This window comes from Melanerpes formicivorus, unplaced genomic scaffold, assembly GCF_026170545.1.
Source record: "Melanerpes formicivorus ecotype bairdi unplaced genomic scaffold, bMelFor1.0.p_v2 SCAF_4, whole genome shotgun sequence".
NCBI lineage: Eukaryota > Metazoa > Chordata > Aves > Piciformes > Picidae > Melanerpes > Melanerpes formicivorus.
The window spans coordinates 30,337,900-30,356,173 of NW_027142356.1; the positions used below are offsets into that span (position 1 = coordinate 30,337,900).

The following is an 18,274-nucleotide window of genomic DNA, read 5'->3' on the forward strand; positions in this document are numbered from 1 at the left end:
AATACCTTTCAATATCTTCTATTTTTAATTTCCTCCTTCAAAAGGCTTTTCTCTCACTGTCCAACCCCAGACTCTTTGCATCCTGTCACAGCTTTCATGTTTTTATAGGAGCTCTAGGAGAAGGCTGCATCTGCCCATTGTCTGTGTTTGTAGAGCCCTGGTAAGGCAAAGCTCAGAGCTTTCATTATTTGTGCTCACAACTGCCATAACCCTGCTGTAGCTGATATACAGTATTGCTTCCTTCCCATCCTGCCACACTTTAATGGCTTTGGGAATACCATCTGTCTGGTAGCTATTGGAAAAGTTGGGATGTAACTTCAGCCTCTCACCAAACTTCATTGTCACTTCATCTTGTTGGAGAGCAGAGGTGGAACTTCTCGTGTTCTTTCTTTCTGACTTGCATGGAGTGTTCTGAAACTTCTCTGGAGACCATAAAAAAAGCTGAAATTCTTTTCATTGGACTCCTCCTGTTTCAAGCATTGTTTCCCTCAGACCTTCTCTGGTGAAGTAAAAACTTTCTTTAGTCACTCCATTCTGCCTTTAATTTAGTGTTGTTAATCATCTCTATCCCCAGTAATCCTGTGTGGAGTGCACTGTGTTTGTCTCAAGCCCCATGTGCTTGACAGCTTTGTTGGAGGCAGGTGGCACTTGCCACTCAGCCAGCCTTTGGGTCTTACCCTGGCTGGATTAGTGGTTGCCAGATGTCATTTCTGATGGTGCTGAGGAGCTGGAACAATGACACTGAGCAGTTACGGATCAGCTTCCTTCCAGGGATGTGTCCTGAGCCCTTGGCTGGGGATGGTTTCCAGAAGCCATGCTGAGGCATTACAGTCCTCTCTCATAGCTCAGTAAAGACTTCTGCAGCACTTGCTGAGAGATGCTGTCTTGTAACTGAGTTAATAAAGGATAGGTCTGTCTTGCTGCTCAGAGCAGTGCTAGCCCCTTGCTAGATCAGCCAGAAGCACCGAGGAGTGTATGGGTGTAGTTGGAAGTGATTTGAGAGTGGGACACTGGGCAGTGGATGTTGCTGGTGTCAGGCACACAGTGCCTCTTGACATCTGGTGCTTGCTTGCAAAAGCACCTCTTTTTCCAGAGTCTTCTGCTTGGGCTGGGGCTGGCTGGCATGGGGTTAATGTTCTCAATAGCAGCTGGAATGGTGCTGTGTGCTGTGACCAAAACAGTGCTGATAACACAGCAGTGCCCCAGCTCCTCCTAACTGTGTTTGCACAGCCTCAAGGCCTTCTGCTTCTTGCTCTGTCCCCTCTAAGTGAGCTGGGGTGTGATGCTGGAGAGGACACAGACAGGCAGGTGACCTGAACTAAATGCAGAGTTGTTCCCTGCTGTGTCCTGTACCCAGCAATAAAGTTGGGAGGAGGAGCTTTAGAGGGGTTACCCAGCTTTGCTTGGGTGCTGGCTGCCCGCTGGCCTATCTGTGGGAGATGGGCAGCGATGGCTTGTTTGGTTGGGCTCTTCTGCAACTTCTCCTTGCCTTGGTAAACAATTCTTATCTCTCCCTGCAAGTTTTCTTTCCCTTCACTTAAGCTTTCCACTCGCTCAATGGCAGCAGGGTGTGCGACTGTGTGGTGCTTCACTGCCTAAGGGCTTAGCCCCCAGAACCCACAGGGAGCTCTTCGTGCTTGCGGGAGGTGGAAAGAAGCTAAAAAGATCTCCACACATGGATATCTGCTATGGGTTTGGACTCTACTGGGAATGGCAAGTATCCTGCTTTTATTTTCAGGTTTGAAATTTCTGAGACACCATGAAAGCATCTGTTGTCAAAAGAGTCAGCAGAGAAGGCAGTAATTGTAGCGAACTTTTACTAGTCTGGAGTGGAATGTGGCTATCTTGCCTTGCCTCAGGCTTTTCTGCTGCCTCACCTCTCTCACCTAGCAAGCCTCTGTTTGTCACTCCTGTCTTCCCTTTTTCTTCCTCACTCTTCTGCTGTCTCCATGGTGGCCTCCCCAGTGTTCCTTCTTTTCTGCTCAGCTGCTGCTCTTACTGTTTGCAAATTGGACAACTCCCTTTCGGTTTTGCCTCTTCGGAGAGCGGTATTTACAGAAAGGTCCATGGGATTCCTGCTGAGTGCCAAGAGCTGTGTCTGTCTGTGGCCAAGTAAAGACAGGATTCTTAGGGTTGATTGCTGAAGTTTGCCTGGATCTGGATGCTGTGCTGGGTGAAGAAAGGTGAATGGCCTTTCTCAGGGGCTGCAGAAAGGATGTCCTTGGCTGGGGGCCAGCACTGGGAACATTGGCAGCTCATATTCCGGACAGGAGGATGCTGGAGCAGCTTAGTGACCACAGATTTTCTGTCAGAACTCATCATGGAAGAGCATGGGATTTGAAAGAAAAGTTTGAAACCTTTTCTTATTTCCTTTTCTTTTTTTTTGTTAGGGATTTTGTTCCTGCAGATTGGCCAAACTGCCTTGGTTAATTTGTATGTGTTTATTTTCCCTTCCAAATCTGACATGTAGAACAAAGAAAAGAAAATCAGCCCAAACAGTTTATCTCCAGACAGTAAGAGTGTATAGCAGAAAACAGAATGTGGTTCTTGTAGGAGATGCATGTAACTGATAGATTTTTTTGTTGTGCTCTTTTGTGGGTGTTGGCAAGAGTGAAAATTCCTACTCCTGCAGCCATAGAAAACTGCTGTCTGTTGTATCTGAGCTGGGAATTCCAGACAGGATTTAGCATTCTGGTGTTTTCTGAAAACATCTGAAACTTAACCTAGAGCTTGTGTCCTGTTTTTTTCCTCACCTGGGAATGTTAAAAGTCTGAGCAGAGCTATCCTGGTGTGCTGGTGAGATGACTGTCGGGGTACTTGTGCATTTCCATAGTTACTGGAGGGGCAGGGAAGAGGTAAAGAGGGAAAGTTCACTTCCTACTCTGTGAATGGGGCAAAGGAGTTTGAATAACAGTTTGAATGGCAAACTGGGACTAGCTCAGTGAAAAGGACAGCCTTGAAAAGGAGAACGGTTTGGGACATGATGTGGCACAGAAGTTGTGCCTACACTGCGGAATGGGGAAGCGAGATTGATTTGTGCAAAGCGTCGGAAGACAAAACATGAAGTGATAGACTGCAAACTAGCTGCTGGAGAATGCAAGACTGGGAAAAGAACGGTTGGAGCATGTCTAAGTTGCTGCAGAAGCAAGGGGGGAGGGGGGTGACTGGTACAGACTGCACTGCAACCCCAGGTGTGAGTGGGGGAGATGCTAATAAACCCCAGTTGGCACTGGGTTGGTGCTGTGGGTTGAAATGACAGCCTGACTAGGTGACCAGAGTGCCAACACAGCACAGTCCTGGGGAGTGACATAAAAAACAGGGAAGGTACTTGGTGAGCACTCAGATGTAATGATAGATAGCTTCTAATTAGGACTTCAAGTGATACATGCAATTAGCTTGCTGAATAACTGCTCTAGGAATAGAGCTATGATACATCTTTAGTTTCCTCTTCTGGATGTTTTTGTTACCCATCAATCTGCATGTTTTCATGTAAACAAAGCAGAGAAATAGAACCATTGACTATCAAAGGAGTTCTAGAAGAGTGAAATCCAGGGAGAACCTATTCAAGAAGAACATTGCAGTCTCTGTTGCCTCTGGCAGGTAACCCTGCAGTGTCTGAGCTCACTTTGCAACACGCCAGTTGGACACCATGGTTTGCAATAGCAGCAGTCAGGGCTTGTTCAGTGGCTGTTGTTTGGTACAGAACAAGAGCTACTATATTTCTTGTACTAGAGGTGAGCTGTCTCAGTATCAGAACAATGAAAAACCCTCTGAGTGTTGTCATCTGCCTGGAAGTTACTGATAGTTTTTTTACTCCAGGTGCCTTGTTGATGTGGATACCAGTATCACGTTGCGAATACATGGGAAGAAGAAACCAGATGAACCATTAAATAAAGTGCATGTGATGCTTTCTCTTTGTAGTTTTCATGTCTTGACTGTGTATCTTGAGTGTTGCAATGTGACTGAAAGCCTGGCATCCTGGAGGCAGCTGCTGCTGTGGAACAGACCCGGTTGATAGGAGTGCACATGCTGGGGTGTTCCTGCTGGTCAGCAGCAGGGATGATGAAGGGCAAGGGAGGAAATACAGGGTCCATTCAGACTGAGTTTTTCCCTCAGGATCACTTCTTTGCTGCTGGTGGAACATGGTTTAGGTTTTCCTGAGAATAAGTTGTAGGAAATAGATCATTATACTCAACAAGCTGAAGAACCATGCCAAATGTGTTCAATTTCTGAGTCTCTTTGAGCTTCTGGCCCCAACAAGCTCCTCCAGCAGTATGTTGCACATCTTAGCTATAGCAGTGTTTGTGGAGCAAGGAACACTTGTTTCAGTCTAAAGTGACTAGATCTGTTTCCCAGATCCTGTAAGAATCACTGTTTCCATGTCCCATTCGGCACCTCAGTCTGCTGGATCTTTACCTCTGTTTGTTGCTCTGCTCCTGCTGACTGCACATGAAAGCTGCTGGTCATCCACACTGACATTTCTGATATCTTCTGTTACTCAAGGATCACTTTTCCCCACCATGTTTTCAGTGAGCCTCAGGCATCTGGCAGAATAATGCTATGATGTGGTAGTGTTTGTGTTCCCAGATCCATTCTTAATCATTCCTGAATTCTACTTTTGGTGAGCTAGGGAGGTTCGTTTTCCAGTCAGCCTTAGTTCTGTGCATTCTGGCCACTTCTTTGATTTGATCTCTACAGGTTGCAGAGATTTTCCATAAAATGCAGTTATCCCTGTGGAAATGTTTACAATCCAAGTGGTTTGTAGGTCAAGTCTTGGAGTTCTGAAGGGCATTTATGGGCTCTTTGAAATGCATTGGAGGTGGTAGAGGCAAGTGCACCCAGGCTAGGGTACACAAGCTTCAGTCACCCACCAGGATGACATGATTGACAGAAAAGGAACTGGATTTAATTTAGAGACAGTAAAAAACTAACTTTAAATGAGTATGAATATATGATTTCTTTCTATTCTACCTCTCCCACTAACGTCTGCTTGAAAGAATAATACAAGATCTCCCAAACGTAGTGTGTGTGTGTGTGTAGGAGGTTCATGCAGCTAAGGACAGTGTTGTTCCATGTGCATAAGCTGATTGCAGTGGCATCATTGGCTTCATTCAGGGTGCAGGCAGCAAGGGGAAGATGGCCTGGGATTGATGAAGCTTCTGTGGTGAGCATCAGATGGTCAGTTTGCCCCTGGGCACCCTGTGCTTCTCCAGAGTGGCTCAGAGGTTGAGCTGTACCCCTGAGGAGTGGGGATTTGGGTGCTTTTTCCTGTGCTGTGTATGCAGAATTTGACTCGAGGAGAAGGTGGGGCTGGTTTCTGTGAGTAGCTGCAGCTGTGCTCTGTAGATTCCTGGTTAATAAAGCTTTTGGGCAGCAGCAAGTGTGTGTGCTGTGGGAAGATACACATTCCTAACTCAAGGACAGAACATAGCCTCCTCAAAACTGTTTGAAAACAGACCCTCCCCTATGCTGCTGTGCTCAGGGGGAGTGCCATCTGGGGGAGAGAGCAGGGTTTTGACTGGGGGGGTGGCTTGTAGGAGGTACCAGTGTCCTTCTCTGTTCCATCTGCTGGCCACCAGCAAAGTGTGGTGTGTGATGCTTCCTTTGCTCCAAAGTAGGCAGCTCTTCATTTTCTCATGGTGGACTGAGATGTGCAGAAGAGTTGAAGCACAGGCTGCCGCTGTACTCAACATCAGGCAGCTGATCTATAGTCACTGTTTGTAGAGTGTTGATGAAGGGTAATCCTGTGTAGTCAGTGAGCCAGAGGCTGAGGCCTCTGCCAGAGGATCTTCAGGGGAGAGAGGAGCTGCACAGGGCGCACCCCAAAAGTGGGACATGCACACCCACTCGTACTGAGGCACAGGCTGTGCTCAGGAGCTGCTCTGAAAGGCATCAGGATAGAACTTTGCTGCTGCAGAGCTGTTTGGGTTTTCTGCCTTGCAGATGTGTCAGTGCAATGATGTCTACCGCAGAGAAAATACAAATCCTGTGTCTAGTAGAGCTCAGCATTTAAAATGCACAAAGCCAAATCTTAGAGCAAGAATCTCAGTTCCCTTGTTTCATGAGTACTGCTGTGTTCTGCTATGCAAATGGCAAGAGCTGAGCATTTGTGCATCTTTAGAACTGCTGACATAAAACTGGAATGGGTCAAATGGTGCCACCACCAGATACCATAGTAGTATCAGTCAGGGTTGGAAGGGACCACAAGGATCATCTAGTTCCAACCCCCCTGCCATGGGCAGGGACACCCCACACTAGATCAGGCTGGCCAGAGCCTCATCCAGCCTGGTCTGTTACTGTGGAGCTCAGGACAGGCCCACTGCACAGACAGGAGGATTCCTTGTCACATCAGTGAATGAGAAGGTTCTTGTCCTCAGGAGCCTCCAGCACTCTTGGGGGGCCATATTAGGAGAGGGGTTTTGACTCTCCGGAAAGCATCATGAGTAGGGCCAGTAATAGAGATATTCGTGGGCACTGGCAACAGCAGCACAGTCTCTGATGCCTCAGTTTATTTTTAGCTACAAAGGTGTTAAGTTGAGCCTGGGTTGTTGGTTGTTGGGTTGGGGTTTTTTTCTCCTTTTCTGTTTTTGCTTTTTCCTCACTGTAGCTTGTGGTTCTGCTGCCTTAGCAGGGTGAGCAGCTGGGCACTGCCTTTTGTAGGTGAATCTTGAGGGGGGGCTTGGTAAGGAAGATGTTCCTGTGTAAATATGGTGTCTTGTGTAAATACAGATTTTTGTGGGAAGCCTTAACCTGGTGTCAAGAGCAAACCCTCTCTTAAGAACACTCTTAAAACACTGAAAGCAGCACAGCAAACAGTGCATGGCTAAAACTGTTCAGGTGCACAGCAGGGCACTTCTGGGTCATGCCTGGCTACATTCCACCGGGGAGATTGTCCCTGGCACGTGGTAAATACTTCAACATCCTTTTTTTAAGAGTTACGAAGGAAAAGCAGCTTTCTGAGAACCTGGGGAGTGTTCACTGGGTTTTGCTGCTTCAAAGCTGAGTCTGCAAATTTCTGGAGGCTGATAATAGCTGGGTTTTGTTGGCACCTTTGACCAATGCTATGGCAAAGCACTCCTGGTTGTTTCATGATTGTGGGATGTAAACTTTCTCAGCTGGGATTCAGAGACAGAGTCAATGCCACTGTAGCAAAGAAAGTCTTGTGTTCCCAATCAAATGAAAGCTGGCATGGGAAAAGCTGCTTCAAGGAGGTGGGTGAGACTTGAATAGTAACCTGCCTAGGAAGACACTGAATTCCAATACAGTTGCATCAATTGGGCTAATAGTTCCCTGTGAAACTGGCCAAACACCTTTGTGTTAAATTAACAACTTCTTCTTTTTCCAGGAAATTTGGAGAGCGACCTCAACCCAAGCGGCTCACTAGGTAAGCTCTGAAGAAATTCTGCTTTTAACAGTTCCCTAAAGCTACTTTTTTGTGTTTCCAGAAGGATTTCGAAGTGAAAGCCCTATGGTTTGGCAGTTGTGGAATTAGAAACGTCAGCACTTTTCAGTTACTGCCTGCAGGCAGCAGCTAGCCAGAAGGACAGTGTCAAACAGTCTCTTGCTGTAGTGCACATGGTTAGAAATGGTGTTGACTTCACACCTCAGATTCTGCTGGCTGTCCCCTGGGATGCCATTCTGATGAGCTCTGAATCACTAGGAATCAGTGGGATTTCATCCCTTGGGTAAGGGTGCCTTGTGAAGTGATGCCAAGTAACACTTTCCCTGCCAGAGCTCAGCACAGCTGCTGTTCTGCAGCAGGTGAGAGCAGGATAGCCCTGCACTGCTGGGAAGGACTCTGAACTGACTGGGAGAACCTGAACAGTCAGGGACTGTAGCAGGCAGTGCCACCAGCACAGTCCCTCCTGAGATGTGGTGAGAGTGGCTGCAGCGCTGTGCTGCGTTGCTCCTGCTCTGCCTCAGAGGGTTTGTGCTGGAAGCTCTTGAGTAGCCACCTCTATGCATGGGCTGTGGTACAATAGCTTGGAAAACATTGATTATTCACTGCCACAGTCTGTGCTGATCATAACTGGCTGCTGAGTTTGAACTCTGCTGTTTGCTCAGGGACAAAAGATGTGCAGGCTTTGATAGTTTGTGTGGTGCCAGTGTGTGTAGAGGCGTGGCAGCTCATTGTCACTCTGGCCTACTTCTGGTGTGCTGATGTTGGGCTGAGGACTCCCACCCTGTGCTGCTGCTGCGTTCTGGAGCAGCTTCAGGTTAGCTTGTGTCCTCCTTGAGTTTCATTCCAATGCAGAATTGAGCTTTGTTGAACAAGTATTGCTGTTCCCTCTTGGCCTGACTGCGCTCAGCGGTGTTTAAAGGTACTAAGTTTCAATAATGAACTGTTTTCCACCTTGGATAGTGCCACAGCTCAGTGTCACCCTGGAGCTACTGATAGAATTTATCTTCTATGATTTTTAAAAGCACAACAAGAGTAATGACTATTCAATGTCAATAGTTTTAACTAAGTTTTCTATTAGCTGTAGTGACTAAATTCCATGTGCAGGATGTTGGGTACTAGGTATGCCAGGTACTCTTTCCTGTGGCTACAGGGTAGGCATCAGGACACTGCCAGCCACTTGTCAGAGGCAGAGCTTGTGAACCTTTTCTGTGCCAGCAAAGGCACTAAAACAAGCAAACTGAGTCTTTTCCTCTGAAGCAAAAAAGGCTGTGAACAAAAAAGCCTGTCTGTCTAGTTTTAAATCACAAGGAATCACACACATTTTGAAAGGTGTGATTTGTTTGTGTAATGCTAGAAAAATAAAGGCACTTAGCTCAATCATTGGAAAGTTGTTCAGCTTTTTTTGTGTCCAGGCAGCCCTGTTTCTCTGATGACCTGCTCATCATTGTGCAGGTTCCAGCAGAAGAGCGCAGCTCTTTTCATGCTCTTCTGGTTTGGTTTAAATCTAGACCATAATGGTGTCACCTTTGTGGAGAGGTGTAAGATTTAGTAGTGAAAAATGACATCTAAGAGTTGCAGTGGTTATGTTTTCTTATCAGTGGAAGAGGTTAGAGGGAAACATTCTTAGTTCTCTTAGTAGGAGCTTGGCTTGCCCCTGCCCACGGTAGCAACAGAGCAGTAAAAAGACACAATTTCCTCCTTGTGCAGCGCTGAATAAACATCAGCTAGCACCTAGCATTTCTGTGTGGGGGTTGCTGGCTTTGAGTGGGTTTTTTTAATGGCAGTCAAAAGTTTTTAGTTTGACAGATGTTCTTAATTTAGTGTGGCAGTGCTCTTCCTAGAGGAGTTCAAATGGTCAGACATAAAGTTCTTAAACCACTAGAATGCAGCCAATACAATATCTTAATGAAATGTATCATAATAATTCACTGAGGTATGTTTTGTGGTTTCAAAGCCTATTCCTAAACAACAGCTGTAAATAAAGTAACTCTGTGCACTGTGAGGTAGCTCTTGCATCAGTGCTTTGGTGGGTAAACATCACTTATACCAGCATCAGCTGTGGAGGGATCAAGCTGGTCCACGCTGGAAGCAGTGATTGAAGTCTCTGCTCTCACACCCTGCTGTTTCCACAGCAAATGCAGCCAGTGATCCCTGTCTCAGGCAGACAAGACAAATGCAAGGTTTTACAGAGCATGGTGGGCAAAGTTGGGGGCTTGTTGTGTAACCTGTGCCCTTCCCCCCCTTACCCCCCAAATCTGCTGGCTTGCTTCTGTGAAGCTGTGTGTGGAGATTTGGGAAAGGGATGGGCAACAAAACGTCTGCTTCCTGTCTTCCGTCACCTGACTGGGAATATTTGGTTTTCTAGACCTGTCCAAGGAGCATTCAAATGCTGGGTGCAACCCACCCAAAGCCATCCCTCCTCTCATTTAGCTTGCTGTTAAATTCCCAGTTTGTTCCTGGGGTTGATGGCTGCAGGTGAGCGCAGTGGTCGGCAGCCACCCTGCAGGGCTCCTGACGGGGACCAAGCAGGGTGCTGCCAGCTTTCTGCCAAGCCTGGGGTGTTGAGCTTGGCACGCTGCTTAATGAGCAGTTAGGTGAGTGTGCAGGGAATGATGGGGTGCATTGTTCTCCTGCTCCTCTCAAGGAATTGCTCTGGGTGTCTTGGAGGTAATTACAGCTTTTATGTGCTGTCTCTCATTACTGTGATGATGAGCGATAGAAAATGAATTATTTTTTTTCCCTGACTTTATGCAGGCAGTAGAGGCTGTCTCTAGGAAACCAGACTAGGCAGTAGGCTGAAGAGTTTAACTTTTTCTTGGGATATTCACAAGCAGGAGAATACCTTTATCTAAACATTGCATTGATTTAATAGCAAACAAAACTGTGGAACAATTGGTCATTGTCCTGAGAGGCTAGATTATCATAGTATCATAGTATCAGTCAGGGTTGGAAGGGACCACAAAGATCATCTAGTTCCAACCCCCCTGCCATGGGCAGGGACACCCCACACTAGATCAGGCTGGCCAGAGCCTCATCCAGACTGCCCTTAAACACCTCCAGGGATGGGGCCTCAACCACCTCCCTGGACAACCCATTCCAGGGCTTCACCACTCCCATGGTGAAGAACTTCCTCCTCACATCCAGCCTGAATCTCCCCACCTCCAGCTTCATTCCATTCCCCCTAGTCCTATCACTACCTGAGATCCTGAGAAGTCCCTCCCCAGCCTTCTTGTAGGCCCCCTTCAGATACTGGAAGGCCACAATTAGGTCACCTGGGAGCCTTCTCTTCTGCAGACTGAACAGCCCCAACTCCCTCAGTCTGTCCTCATAGGAGAGGTGCTCCAGCCTTCTGATCATCCTGGTGGCCCTTCTCTGGACACCTTCCAGCACATCCAGATCCCTCTTGTAATAGGGGCTCCAGAACTGGATGCAGTGCTCCAGGTGGGGTCTCACCAGGGCTGAGTAGAGGGGGAGGATCACCTCCCTCAACCTGCTGGCCACACTTCTGATGCAGCCCAGGATCTGATTGGCTTTGTGGGCTGCAAGTGCACATTGAGAGCTCATGTTGAGCTTCTTGTCCACCAGCACCCCCAAGTCTCTCTCTTCAGGGCTACTTTCCAGCCAGTCACTGCCCAGCCTGTATTTGTGCCTGGGATTGCCTCGACCCAGATGCAGGACCCTGCACTTGGTCTTGTTGAACCTCATGAGGTTGGCTTGTGCCCACCTCTCCAGCCTGTCAAGGTCCCTCTGGATGGCCTCCCTTCCCTCCAGCATGTTTGCTGCACCACACAGCTTGGTGTCATCAGCAAACTTGCTGAGGGTGCACTCAATGCCACTGTCCATGTCCCCCACAAAGATGTTGAACAAGACAGGTCCCAGGACTGATCCCTGAGGGAATCCGCTTGTCCCTGGCCTCCACTGGGACATGGAGCCATTGACAGCCACTCTTTGGGTGCAGCCATCAAGCCAGTTCCTTATCCATCTAGTGGTCCACCCATCAAACCCATGTGTCACCAGTTTGGAGACCAGGATGTGGTGCGGGACAGTGTCGAAGGCTTGGCTCAGGTCCAGGTAAACGACATCAGTTGCTCACCCCTCAGCTATTAATTTCATCACCTGCTCATAGATTAGTTCAGGGGACAATTTTGAATTAAGAAAATGTTCTAAACAACATTTATTGTGCAGTGCTTTATCAGATAGAGCTTTGCACATGGTGTGGTGATGGGCATTGGTCACAGAAGCACAGAATGTTAGTGCTTGGAAAGGACCTCAAAAGATCATTGAGTCCAACCCATCCACCAGAGCAGAGTCACCTAGAGTAAGTCACACAGGAATGTGTTCAGGTGGGTCTTGACAGTCTCCAGAGAAGGAGACTCCACAACCTCTCTGGGCAGCCTGTTCCAGTGTTCTGCCACCCTCATGATGGAAATTTTTTTCCTTAAGTTCACATGGAACTGCCTATGCTCCAGCTTGCACCCATTGCCCCTTGTCCTGTCGTTGGACATCAGTGAGAGAGCCTGGCTCTGTCCTCCTGACACTTGCTCTTCACATACTTATAAACATGCAGGAGGTCACCTCTCAGTCCCCTCCAAGCTACAGAGTCTCAGGTCCCTTAGACTTTGCTCATAAGGGAGATATTCCACTCCCTTAATCATCTTTGTGGCTCTGTGCTGGACTCTTTCAAGGAGTTCCCTGAGGTCCTCCTTGAAAAGAGGGGCCCAGAACTGAACATGATACGTGGAATCACCAGGGCAGAGTAGAGGGGCATAACAGTTTGACATGTCAAACTTTTTTGCTGTCTGGGAAGTGTAGTCATTGTAAGTGCTCACAGAACTCTGCTGCCAGCTTCATGCATGGTTGGGGCCTCTTCTTGCTGTGTAATTGTCTTAAAACCCAAACCCACCTTGACCCTCTTAATGCTCACCTTGTGGGATTTCAGGTGTCTGGGTTTCTCAGTCCAGAGGTGTATTTGGATTGTATTTGGATTATTATAATTACAAACAAACCCCAAAGACCTTTCCAAGCTCATTTTGTCTTTTCCTTCCCAGGGAAGCAATGCGAAATTACCTGAAGGAGAGAGGGGATCAAACAGTGCTAATTCTCCACGCCAAAGTTGCGCAGAAATCGTATGGGAACGAGAAAAGGTGAGTCTGCTCTTCCCTGGCTGCCCTCTGGTGCACAGGGCATGGCAGGATTCCTCAGCTGATACCATAGTCTGGAGAAAGGCAGACCAGAATGGTGCTCAGGACTCCTTTGCTGCTGTAAGAGATGCTGCAAGCCTGTGGAGCTCAGTGCAGGGAGGTGTTTCTGCCAGCAGCTTCTCTGTCTGCAGTGGAGCTTTGTTTCCACTGAACTCACATGGCTCTAATTTTAAACCTTCCATCTGAAATCCAGAGCAAACAAGGTGATTAATGGGGGCCATTTGTGGAGGAGTGTTTTCCTGACTAATTTCAGTTTAATATCACATAATCCCAAAATGGTTTGAGTTGGAAAGGCCCTTGAAGATCATCTAATTCTGACCCCTGTGCCATGGACAGGGACTCCTCCCCCCACTAGACCAGGTTGCTCAAGGCCCCTGCCAACCTTGCTTTCAACACTGCCAGGCTTGGAGCCTCCACAGCTTCTCTGGACAACCTGTTCCAGTGCCTAACCACCTTCATGGGAAAGAATTTCTTCATCATGTCTAACCTAACAAAATATGAAAGAGACATGGCTGGCCTCAGTAAGAGGTATTTCTGACTCAGCTCTGCCATAACTTTGAGCAGATGACAGGCCAGTCACAGCTACATTGATGACAAACACTCTGGTAAAGGCAGTGCAGCACCAGCTGCAATCATGGGGAGTTTCCTAAGGGATGGGAGGCACACCACCCTGGGAGGAGGGATGCTTTTGGGCAGGGGTGGATTTCCTGCAGTCTGCTCTGTGATGTTTTCTTGGCATGACCAGTAGAAGTAAATAGGACAGCCCTTCACAGGGAGATTTCTAGGCCTTTTATGCTGACATGGAATTTTATGTAAGTATAAATGATTTTTTTTTCCACCTTCAGTTTCCCTAAATAGTGTGGTATTTGGTTAGTTTTCAGCAAATCTGTGGTGAATAAATAACAAGACCAAAGACCAACCTTCTAACCCCTTTTTTGCCACTGTTGTGCCCTCCCTGCTGCATCACTGGTGCTTTTTACATTTTTCTGAGCTTTGAGATTCTACCTTGTCTGTGGGTGAAAGTATGAGGAATCAGGAATGTTAGAATCAAGCCTGCAAGGTTCTCTGATGGTTGCTGCCTGTCTAAACCACCCTCCCTGATGTCTGTGAATCAGATGCAGGTTGTTTCAGCTGTTCTCCAGTGTTCTGTGCCTGCAGGAGTGTCTCTCGGTGCGTCACCTTCTGTGGTGGCCTGCCTCAAGTCCGTCCTTTGGGCAGTGTGCAGGTTCTGCAGCTCCACGGAGCTGTTTACTCAAAATGCAGTTTAGATCTTGATGAACTTCCTGATGAGCCCCAAATGTGAAGTAGGGGCAGGAGGGAGGGGGCAGGAGGTGACAAGTGTGCTGTTTATCTGCTGTGTACCTGGGCAGCTCCTTGCTCACTGCCATGCCCAAGTGCAGTAGAGTTGCAGAGCAGAGCCTTCCCAGCAGTGGATGATAACTTCAGCCCTTGGCAGCAAGCTCAGAGGCCAGAAAGATTTATCATGGCATTGTAGGGACCTCTGATTGTGATCTCCTCAGATTGTATTGTCATTCCAGAACTGCACTCGTGGCTGCAGATGACTTCAGCAGATCATTCCCTAAAAATGAAGGGTGTGCCTGCAGATAAGAAAGGGACTTTTAAACAATGTCTCTGGCTTCAGTCACTTTCTTCTCCTAGCTAGAGCAGCTCATGAGGGCAGGAGCGCTTTGCAAAGCTGTCCTGTGTGCATTGCTTTGGTGAGCAAATGGCTTGGAAAGAGGGGAGAAGAGGTAGTGTGTAACGCTACTGATCAGGAAACCTACACAAGGTTCTGAGGGGCTCAGAGCAAAACTTCAAACTTGTGATTGTGGCAGTGGCTGACAGCTCCTGTGTACAGTTTGATATCCCAGCCATAGGCTTCCTTGATTTAAACATCTCTGTGTGCTTCTCACTGTGGTCAGATCACTGTGGCCCTTAAGTAATACTGGTGAAGGCTGTTCAGCTAGTGGTGAGTTTCTCAGTGCTGGAAACAGTTGCTAACAGGAGCTGGGTGCAGACTCTGTGAGATGCAGCTGAGTTGTCTGTCTTGGTGTGACTGCATTTGTTCATCAAAGGTGTTTCAGCTTCACCTCCTGAAAACTAAATGTGTCAGATGAGTGCAGAGAATTCCAGGGCTTGGTGGAAGACAACTGGGAATGAAGGTGGTGAGAAGTTTGCCATAAAATAATAGGATGAGGCAACAATTGCCATGCCAGAGTGGGTGTGAGGTGGATGTTTGGAATACATGCTGTGATTTCATTTCTCACCTGAAATAGTGTAGTTTTTCTTCTGTTTTAACACACTGTTGAGACTTTCTGGTACTGCTCTGCTGATCCCCAGAGCATTGGCATCAGTAATGGTGTCCTGTTAGCAGCCTAAAGAAGCATGCCAGCCAGTAAATCCATGTGTGCCCTAAGGTACTAAGTGAAACTCAATGATTAATTAACTTATCTTTTTTTTTTCTCTTTCCTTTTTTCTTTTCTTGATTTTTTTTCATTATTATTACTTGGTTGATTCTGTTTTATTCTTAACAGAATGTGCCTTTTGATTCTTCATGTTGCTGGGCTAAGCAAAATCAGTAAAGCTTTGAGGCTACTTTGTGCAGCTGCTCAGTCCGGTTTTCACCATTTGTACCTTAAATACCATTTCTAAACTGAGTTGTGTTGCACACATCTGCTTTATAAGCAGAAACCTATTTCATACCTGCTCTTGGGGAGAAATTGCATGTTTTCCGTGGCACTTCCTTATGGTGTGGATGTAATCTCGTTCATTTTTGATCCATAGAGAATACATTAAATTGCGTTGTCTCCATAGCTCAAAATTCAAGTTGCAAAAGGGATTGTTTTTAGATTGTTGTGTCTTTAAAGTAAGCAGAGAACCCCAAAATGCCCTGAACAAACTTCATGGTATCAGTATCAGTCAGGGTTGGAAGGGACCACAAGGATCATCCAGTTCCAACCTCCCTGCCATGGGCAGGGACACCCCACACTAGATCAGGCTGGACAGAGCCTCATCAGCCTGCTCTTAAACACCTCCAGGGATGGGGCCTCGACCACCTCCCTGGACAACCCATTCCAGGGCTTCACCACTCTCACAGTGAAGAACCTCCTCCTCACATCCAGCCTGAATCTCCCCACCTCCAGCTTCATTCCATTCCCCCTAGTCCTATCACTACCTGAGATCCTGAGAAGTCCCTCCCCAGCCTTCCTGTAGGCCCCCTTCAGATACTGGAAGGCCACAGTTAGGTCACCTGGGAGCCTTCTCTTCTGCAGACTGAACAGCCCCAACTCCTTCAGTCTGTCCTCATAGGAGAGGTGCCCCAGCCCTCTGATCATCCTTGTGGCCCTTCTCTGGACACGTTCCAGCACCTCCATATCCCTTTTGTAATAGGGGCTCCAGAACTGGACGCAATACTCCACCTTCTGTTCCAGCCTTTAAGCCTTGTTTGTTCTGAGGCCATGAGAAGTGTTTATCACTAATAGACTGTGCTCACCTTCTTCTTATGCCGTGCACAGAGTCTACCTCCCAGTGTTGTGGTGAGGTCAGCAGATGGTGAAGGCTCTGCTTAAGGCTTGCTGCAGATGACATGGGCCTTGCCTGGTGTGGCCTTGTTCCAACAGGCCTCATAGAAACACAACTGCAGGGTGCTGCCACCTGGATGGAGGCTTTCTGGATTTGTCTGAGAATGTTCTTGCTCCAAAAGGAGAGTGATGAAAGAAGGCTTCTTAGTCTTGCAGTTGCCAAAGTTAATGTTGTTTAGCTTAGCAAATAAGCTGGGAGGAAAGCAGCTCATGGATAGACTTCAGCTGAATTTAGACTTCTTGCCTTATGTTTCCTGTTGGATAGCTGTCCTTTTTCAAAGGCATTCAGGTGATGTTTAGTCCTGCTGAGTGTGGTGGCTTGGCTTGTGCTGCCTCTATGGTTTATTGACCATTCCCTGACACTTCCCTCCAGAGTCTGAGCAGTGAAGGAGCTCACAGGGCTGATCCCCAAGAGATCTTGTGGCTTTTAGATCAAATTGTTAGGTGTTCACCTCACAGAGGAAGATCCTGTGTTCTGCTGCTCATTCAGCAGGAAACTGAGAAGAGGTAAAGAGGTATTGAGAGACTCTATTGAGGAAATGACACCCAGCTTGGTCTTCCACCATGGCTGCTTGTACTGAAAATTCTGAAGCTCAGAAGAATGAGACAAAACTGCCTTCCCTTCCAACCTCTTATAGGTCAGATTAATACTTAAGAAGTTGGTTTTTTCCCCCCTCCTACTCAGTCTTACTTTAGTTTTGTGGTTAAGCAGAAAAGAGAGGTAGACCTTATAAATCAAAGGTCAAAGGAAGAGTATTTTCATTTGTTCCACCAAACATTGTCCTCCCTCATTTCCCATCAGTAACACTGGAAATTACCTCCATTGCTTAAGTGACTTTGGGGAGGTGATTAGTTTTCGCTGGTTGTTTCTGTATAGCTGTCTGGAAGCCAGCCTCACACAGGCACTCACACTCCTGCTCACACGGGAAATGTTTTATCGATGAGAAAACTGTTTGCAGCAGTTATTTTATACACATCAAAGGCACTTTCTGTAACTGTAACCCTCTGTGAAAGTCAGAAGTATGAGGAGGCTTGTGCTTTGCTCACTCTGGGCTACATAACAAATGTCTATTTAGCCTGTTCTAGAGCTGAGTTCCTGGGTTTGTAAATGTGCAAAAACCTTGAGCTGGATTCTGTGGTTCTGTGAGTTTGCAGTTCTATGGTCTGTATCTGAAGGGTGTGAGAGGCTGACCCATCAGAAAATGGGAATGTGTAGGCTCTGGCTTCTTGATTGGTGATTTCAACCAAATGTAACAGTCTCAGCTTCCAAAGTTTGGTTCTTTGTGCAGTAAGTCACCGTTTCCCAAGGTTTTCTGCGTGATGTGGTCTAACGAGCGCTCCAGTTGCTTTCTCCATCCCACGGGCCTCCATTGCCATCTACTGGCCATGGCGGACCAAAGGACTTGGCTTCAGTAAAGCTGACATCAAAAGGTTGTGAGACAAGTTTGGGACTGTCTCTTGTGCTGTCACCAGTGAGCTCAGTGCAGGAGTCCACAAGGGAGAAGGTTAAATATGACATTTGCTCTATGATTCCCACTGGGATACAAGGGGCTGGGTTCTGTTCTGCAAAGCATTGCACTGTTAATAAAAGTTGATGTTCATTTTTAGACTGTGCATAGTTGCCTTGTTGGAAATAGCTGATAATTTTTGAGAGGAACATTAGTAGCACACATCCAGTAACAGGTACAGGACCTTGTATTGTCGCCTTGAGAGCTCTTGTTGAGAAGAACATTAGTGGAACACATCCAGTAACAGGTACAGGACCTTGTATTGTCGCCTTGAGAGCTCTGAAGCTGGCCAGATGGGTGGTGTGCTTTTTCTAGCCATCTGAGGGAGCTCAGTCCAGAAGATCAACTCTTGAAGCAATACATCTGGTGCTTGAAGTTTCTTTCCCCCCCAAAAACTGCCTCCCCTAAACAAGGAGTTAGTTCATAGTTGCCATTAGAAAAGCATTGCTCAGAGAGGACCACCATGATGTGTCCCTTCTCTGGGGTGGCAAAACAGGGGAGGTCTCGACAGCATGTGGCATCATCCTTGCCCTTGCTTGTCTTTGAGAGGTGCTCACAGATATTTAAACTGAAAGCATATTG

General features: G+C 47.2%; 1 protein-coding gene across 6 annotated transcripts in view; it reads left to right on the plus strand.

Annotated features, from left to right (window-relative positions):
* RBPJ (recombination signal binding protein for immunoglobulin kappa J region) overlaps positions 1 to 18,274 on the plus strand; it is a 164,273-nt gene that overhangs the window by 130,512 nt on the left and 15,487 nt on the right. For 5 of the 6 annotated variants that reach the window (XM_068137529.1, XM_068137530.1, XM_068137528.1 and 2 more), the window contains 2 exons: positions 7,346 to 7,384; positions 12,451 to 12,546. In XM_068137529.1, coding sequence (XP_067993630.1) covers positions 12,458 to 12,546 — 89 coding nt within the window. In that variant the 5' untranslated portion in view covers positions 7,346 to 7,384; positions 12,451 to 12,457. Of the gene's footprint in view, positions 1 to 1,662; positions 1,714 to 7,345; positions 7,385 to 12,450; positions 12,547 to 18,274 lie in introns of those variants that run through there. The other variant, XM_068137527.1, reaches the window with a different exon arrangement.